At 39.4% G+C, this 7,590-nt stretch overlaps 1 protein-coding gene across 1 annotated transcript in view; it reads left to right on the top strand.

The window, feature by feature from the left end:
• The first annotated feature begins 659 nt into the window (after nt 1-659).
• STIL (STIL centriolar assembly protein) overlaps nt 660-7,590 on the top strand; it is a 49,558-nt gene continuing 42,627 nt past the window's right edge. Inside the window, exons 1-6 of the mRNA XM_017540943.2 lie at nt 660-824; nt 1,036-1,173; nt 2,800-2,978; nt 5,305-5,417; nt 5,918-6,105; nt 7,573-7,590. Coding sequence (XP_017396432.2) covers nt 660-824; nt 1,036-1,173; nt 2,800-2,978; nt 5,305-5,417; nt 5,918-6,105; nt 7,573-7,590 — 801 coding nt within the window. The remainder of the gene's footprint in view (nt 825-1,035; nt 1,174-2,799; nt 2,979-5,304; nt 5,418-5,917; nt 6,106-7,572) is intronic.

The raw sequence follows: 7,590 nt of genomic DNA, 5'->3' as shown, positions 1-7,590 counted from the left end.
CAGATAAGGTTCCTGAGAGCGACCCAGTACAGGACGCAGCCTCACATGAGAGGAAAAATAATACTTTGTAACTAGCTGAGCTGGAAGAGACATAGACAAGCCAAAACAATCTTAGAAAGAACAGAGTTAGAGGACTCACGTTCCCAATTTCAAACTCACTACAAAGCTGCAGTAATTAAGACAGCGTGGTTTTGGCATAAAGACACATAAACAGATCAATGGAATAGAATTGCGAGTCCAGAAATAAACTCTCATCTATGGCCAACTGATTTTCAATAAAGGTGCTAGGATGATTCAACAAGTGAAAGACTAGTCTTTTTAACACCTGATGCTGGAGTAACTGGTTATCTACATGTACAAGAATGAATTTGGGTTCCCACCTTATACCAATACACAGAAGTTAATTGAGACTGAACCAAAGACTTAAATGTAAGAGCTAAACCATACATTCCTAGAAGAAAATGCGTGAATGGGGAATGACTGCTAATGGGTACAAGGTTTTTTTGGGAAGTGATGAAAATATTCCACAACTGATTGTAGTGATGTTGTACAACTTTGGGAATATACTAAAACCACACTGAGCTGTACACTTTAAATAGGTGAATTTTATGCTATGCGAATTACATCTGAATAAAGCAGTTTAAAAAGACCCTGTGGCAATGGCCTGGATCCAGGTCTGTGGGACCATGATCAGCCTGACACTTTTCTGTGAGGAGCGGCGGCTTGGGCAGTGGGAGAAAAAGCCATCTGGACCCTCTACGTGGTCCTGGATGCCATTGACCAGATGTGGCTGCCTGCAACGAGGACTTGGAATGAGTGCCACCGTGGGGTTCTAACTGGCTTTAATAAAGCAGAAGCTGCTGCCAACCCCGGGGAGGCCTCGGTAAAGATTTGGAGGTGCTCCTATGATGTCTCATCACCTCCAATGAGCCCAACCATGCCTTCTAAGGCAACACCAGTGAGAATAGCAAGGATGCAGATTCACGAAAGCTCAGCTGCCCTCCTGTGAAGGTCCGAAGGACACGACTGCCATAGCTCTGCCGCTTCCTAGATGGAGGAGGGGAAGGGGCACTGACTGCAGCTGATGGCAGCAGCCTTCGGGGCATTGTCGAGCACCTGGAGAGTCTCTCCGAGGACGCTGTCATGGAGCTGGACCCTCTGACTGGTATTCCCGTTGTCTATAGATTGGACAAGAACTTGAAGCCCACCAAGCCCATGTAGTTCCCGGGGGAGGGGAGGGGTTAAAGAGACTGTGACAGAGCTGTGGAAGCTGTGGCTGCTGGGAGCAGGGCCAAGAAGTAAAGACCAGCAGGCAGACTACTGTCCCGAGGAACGCCCCCCCCCACCCCTGCCTCTGCACCTCTGCATACGTCACACTCACCCCTTCATAGTCTTTTTTTTTTGAGACTGGGTCTGACTCTGTCAGCCAGTGCAGCTGGCTGCAACCTCAGCTAACTGCAACCTCCTCCTCCCAGGTTCAAGTGATCTTCCCTCTTCAGTCCCGAGTAGCTGGGATAATAGGCACGCGACGCCATGCCCGGCCAATTTTTTTTTTTTTTTTTTGAGACAGAGTTTTACTCTTGTTTCTCAGGCTGGAGTTCAATAGCATGATCTCAGCTCACCGCAACCTCTTCCTTCCAGGTTCAAGCAATTCCCGAGTCACTAGGATTACAGGTATGCGCCACCACGTCCAGCTAATTTTGTATTTTTAGTAGAGATGGGGTTTTTCCATGTTAGTCAGGCTGGTCTCGAACTGCTGACCTCGGGTAATCCACCCGCCTCAGCCTCCCAAAGTGCTGGGATTACAGGCATGAGCCACTGCCCTTCGCCTTTTTTTTGTATTTTTAGTAGAGACAGGGTTTCACTGTGTTGACCAGGCTGGTCTTGAACTTCTGACCTCGTGATCCTCGCAAAGTGCTGGATTACAGGCATGAGCCAGTGTGCCCGGGATACCTTGTTCTTTTTTAAAAACTTGTGTATATATAAATTTACATATGCATATATTAAAAATGGACAAATACGCCAAATTTTGAGTGCCTGTTCTCCTGATAGTAGAGTTACAAGTAAATTTTCTTTTTTTAAAAATATTTTTTGGGCCAGGCTTAGTGGCTCACACCTGTAATCCCAGCAGTTTGGGAGGCCGAGGCAGGCAGATCACGAGATCAAGAGATCAAGACCATCCTTGCCAACATGGTGAAACCCTGCCTCTACTGCAAATACAAAAATCAGCTGGGCATGGTGGTGCATGCCTGTAGTCCCAGCTACTCAGAAGGCTGAGGCAGGAGAATCGCTTGAACCCAGGAGGTAGAGGTTGCAGTGAGCCAAGATCACGCCACTGCACTCCAGCCTGGTGACAGTGCAAGACTCCATCTCAAAAAAAAAAGAAACAGTATTTTTTTGACCAGGCGCGGTGGCTCACTCCTGTAATTCTGGCACTTTGGGAGGCTGTGGCAGGTGGATGACTTGAGGTCAGGAGTTAGAGACCAGCCTGGCTAACATGGTAAAATCCCGTCTATACTAAAAATACAAAAATTAGCTGGGCGTGGTGACACACACCTGTAATCCCAGCTACTCAGGAAGCTGAGGCAGGATAATCGCTTGAACCTGGAAGGCAGAGGTTGCAGTGAGCCCAGATCACGCCACTGCACTCCAGTCTAGGTGACAGAGAGAGACTTCATCTGAAAATATATATATATATATGTATATGTATATGTATATGTATATGTATATGTATATTATATATGTAAACTCTTTGAAAATTACAAAAGTAATCTGAAAATACCATCATTTTAAAGATAGTTAACTGTTTCATACCAAATATCTACCAAGTTTGCTATTCCTTGTGCTTTAATTTTATTGTTTTTTAAAAGGTTTCCTTCAAGCAGAATGGTACCTTTCCACTTTCCTCCATCAAAATGTGCACTTTGGAACCCAATGCCAGTTGGAGATTTCATCTACTTACATCTCAGTTACTACAGGTATAACATGTTTCTTTTTTTCAACTCAAACCAGTATAAACAAGAGAAATAATACAAAGATGTATAAGGCAAAGTTGATTACTATGATCAATTACTCAGATTTTCTCTACTTTTCTTTTAGAAGCTCCTCTCAGGCTAAATTTTCCTTCTGCTACTTCTTAACATCTGTTCCTTGTACTTTTGAGAGATAATCTTAATTTCCCAGCTTGATGCAAATTCTGAGTATTGTAGAAATTCAAAAGAGGTGAAATATAAATACAGAAAGTGTTTTTTGTGTTAGCATGGTGTCTTTGTAGAACATTGAGAAGGTTAAACCAATTTTTGACTGGATCAGATTAGAAGGAATATAAAATCGTGTAGTTACATCTGGGACATGAAAGAAAGACAAGAAAGAAGTTTAGGCATAAAGTAATAGAAAATAGATCTGTTGAGGTTTTATACATAAAAGTTACTTGTTAAAAGTAGTATTCTTCTGTTTTTTTTTTTTTTTTTTTTTTTTTTTTTTCACCTGGGTGCAGGTGGGCTGAGGCTGAAAAGGGAATCAGCTAAAAGTAGTATTCTAAGATGGATGGATTATTGTAGGGAGAGCTTAGAGTCAGCCTAGCTTCAAGATGCTTTTCTTTAATCACATAGTTGTATACTATAATGGTTTAAGGTGCTATAACTGGGTTGGGCGTGGTGGCTCACACCTGTAATCCTGGCACTTTGGGAGGTTGAGGCAGGAGGATTGCTTGAAGCCAGGAATTTGAAACGAGCCTGGGCAACAAGGTGAGACCTTGTCTCAATAAAAAATTAAAATAAAAGTTAAAAAAACAAAGTAAGAAAAAAAAAAGGTACAGTAACTGGAGCCAGACTGCCTAGGGAATCTAATCCTGATTCTACTACTACTTATTTATGTGACCTCAGTAAAGTAGCCAAGGATCAGTTTCCTTATTTATAAAATGACTGTTATAATACCAGTTTCATAGTTCTCTTGTAGGGGTTAAATAAGACTCTGAAGCAATTGTCACAGCCTAGAATAGAAAGTGTTCCATAAATGTCATCTATTATGTATATTATAAGGACTTAGAGCAATGTGGCAGTATTCAGATCAAGAGGAAAGAATGAAACAAGGTGTTTCGAAGAAATAGTTTGTCGTATTTGATGATTGCCTGAATAGAGGAACTGAAGGAAAGATACAAGCCAGAAAGTATTCAGGCTCAAAACTATTTAGGAGAGAAGGGTGGTACCATTGACAAAAATAGAGAGAGTCTTATGGAAGTTCAACTAAATAATTGTTAGACCTGTTTTTATTTTTTTTTATTGTTGTCTTTTTGTACATTTTGAGTAATTTCCTTTGTTTTTCAAGTCTGCTTATTTTCTCTTTAGCTTTGCTTAGCTGCCATCTCACCTATTCGTTTAGGTTTTTCAAATGTGGCCGTGTACCATGTATATGAAAGGATACTTACAGTATATATGCATAGTTAATAGAATAATAACATACATTTGTATGCCTGTCCCCAATTATAACTCATTGAATTTTTACAAATTATATTTTTTATTTCTGTAAGTTCTGTATGGCTTTTTTACTCAAATTTGCCTGGTCTTTTTTTCATAGTATCTTATTCCTTCCTCATATTTTGGTTTTCCTCTTATGTTTTTAAAAACATTTAAATCATGCTATATTTTGTATTCAATACAATAGTTTCCCCACTTTAGACATGGTTTCACTGTCCATGGTTTCAGTTACCCACAGTACGGTACAATATAGTATTTTGAGAGAGAGACTACCTTCATACAACTTTTATTAGAGTATACTATTAAAATTATTCTATTTTATTAGTTATTGTTGTTAATCACTTACTATGCCTAATTTATAAATTAAGCTTTATCATAGATATGTATGTATAGGAAAAAAACATAGTAAACATAGGATTTGTTACTATCTGTGGTTTCAGACATCCACTGGGGGTGTGGAACATGCCTCCCAGAGATAAGGGGGCACTACTGTAATGCTAATATCTGAAGCCCATACACAGTATGTAAACAAATAGATGTGACTGTTTTCAATCAAAATGTACTTACCAAAACAAGAGACCTACCTGCTGAGTTCATAAAGCTAACAAAATGCCTGGAGAACAGCTATAGTTTCAATGCCTGTTTATTGCCATTCTAGTTTCTAGGTTGCCATCCCTATCCCCTGCCTTTGACCATGGGATTTTCTGACAATGATCTTTTTGTACATTTTTAAAAATGTGTGTTATAATTTAGACAGCATTTTATGGTAGGAGGGTTTTTTTTAAGATATGAGTTCCACCATATTCATAAAAGACTTGTTATTTTTCAGAAATCCAAAGCTTGTGGTGACTAAAAAGACCATCCAGCTTGCTTATCGTCATGCTAAGCAGAATAAAAAAAATTCGTCATGCTTTTTACTTGGTTCTCTGACAGTAGACGAAGGTAATACACTTATAAAAATTGACCAGTGCTCACTCTGTAATCCCAGCATGTTGGGAGACTGAGATGGGAGGCTGAGGTAGAAGGCTGGCTTGAATCTAGGAGTTCAAGACCAGCTCGCATAACTTAAGGAGACCCCATTGACACAAGGAAACATTTTTTAAAAGTTATTTGTATGACTGCAATTGAATTTATTGGTTTGGCCAACTATTCATTTTATTTGCTTTGTACCAATTTTCTTTGCTGTGTACCAAGGATATGAAGATGGGTAAAACTATCTATTACAGACTTTACTATCTGGTCACATGGAAGAATATATAAGCAAATAAGAGTTTTGTATACTATTGTAAGAGTTTAGTATAGGGTAAGATTTTAGTTTAGTACTTAAAAGTTTAGTAACACTATTGGTATGAACAAAGTACTTTCCTAAATGTAGCCTTGCTTGGTTGATTTCGCATTTTTAATTAGTATGCTATATCATGGCTGTCATTTTTGTTCTACAGATGAAGAAGGTGTGACATTGACAGTAGATCGCTTTGATCCTGGTCGAGAAGTACCTGGATGCTTAGAAATAACCCCTACTGCTTCTCTTCCTGGGGACTTTTTGATTCCATGCAAAGTTCATACTCAAGAACTTTGTTCAAGAGAAATGATAGTTCACAGTGCAGATGACTTTAGTTCAGCTTTAAAGGTGAGATTCATTGATAACTTGATTATTCTTAATTCAACACAAGAATCAAACTATGTTTAATATGCTGTATTTTAGTAAACCCATACTTGAGAATTATTAATAATAATTTGATTAGATTATTATGGGCCTAAAATCCAACTAAATGTGTTTCTGAGGGCAAAAATTCTAGGTAAGTGATATGAGTGTCATTTCAGAAGAAGCAGTGTAATCAAGATAAGAAAATTCAAGATATACTTAGGGTAATGTTTAGGGTATACATTTTTGCTGAATTTGTGGGTAGTCAGACTGGAGTATTAGTTTGGTCAGATTATAGAGAGCCCCAACTGGGCATGGTGGCCCATGCCTGTAATCCCAACACTCTGGGAGGCTGAGGCAGGTGGATCACTTGAGCCCAGGAGGTTGAGGATGCAATGAGCTATGGTCACACCACTGCACTCCAGCCTTGGTGGGAGCAAGACCCTGTCTCAAGAAAAAAGAGCCTTGTCTCCCAGCTTAAGGAATTTGAACTTTGTCATGTGGACCATGTAGTAATTGAAGGTTCCTGGAAAAAGGAAATACTGTCAAATCAGAAATAGTTAATCTGATAGGCTGGGCTGACGGAAGTTAGAGAGAGGAGCCATTGTAGTAGTTGGGTGGGTATGTATTACAGAGGGATTGATTAACCTATAGTACAATGGTAGCAGTGAAACTAGGAAGGACATAGTGGACATGAGCAAATACAGAGGAAGAGCTAACTTCACAATTTGTCGTAACAAGAAAGGAATCAAAGAGGAATGGACTTTAGATTCTCTGAGACTGAATCAGAATTATTTTATGAGGCCAGGTGTGGTGGTTCACACCTGTAATCCGGGCACTTTGGGAAGCTGAGGTGGGTTGATCACTTGAGGTCAAGACTTCAAGACCAGCCTGGTCAACATGGTGATACCCCATCTCTAGTAAAAGTACAAAAAATTAGCCGGGTGTGGTGGCACACATGTGTAATCCCAGCTGCTCAGGAGACGGAGGCAGGAGAATTGCCTGAACCTAGGAAGCGGAGGTTACATTGAGCTGAGATCCCACCACTGCACTCCAGCCTGGGCAGGAAAGCAAGACTCTGTCTCAAAAAAACCCAAAAAGATTTATTTTATTGCCATTTTTTCCCCATGTAGTAAATATTTATTGGGGGTGACTACCCAATAAGACTTAAGTGCTGCTGGGATATTTACAATGGGAATGTGTAGTGGAGCTTGGGACAGTAAATCTTATTTTCTTTGATATAATTATTCACATAATCTTTTGGTCATGTAGAGTAAATAGGAACTGAAATGTTGTAAATCAGAACTCATTTAATTTTATTAGTGTAAGATTTTATACATATATATATATATATATATATATATATATATATATATACCAGTAGAAAGTAAACTTTAGAGATATGGACACATTTCAAAGTTTCTAAATAATTATTTAATATTGATTTCTCAGGCTCTACAGTGCCATATA

Source organism: Cebus imitator, unplaced genomic scaffold (assembly GCF_001604975.1).
Source record: "Cebus imitator isolate Cc_AM_T3 unplaced genomic scaffold, Cebus_imitator-1.0 Scaffold129, whole genome shotgun sequence".
NCBI lineage: Eukaryota > Metazoa > Chordata > Mammalia > Primates > Cebidae > Cebus > Cebus imitator.
This window is presented reverse-complemented; position numbering and strand designations above follow the sequence as displayed.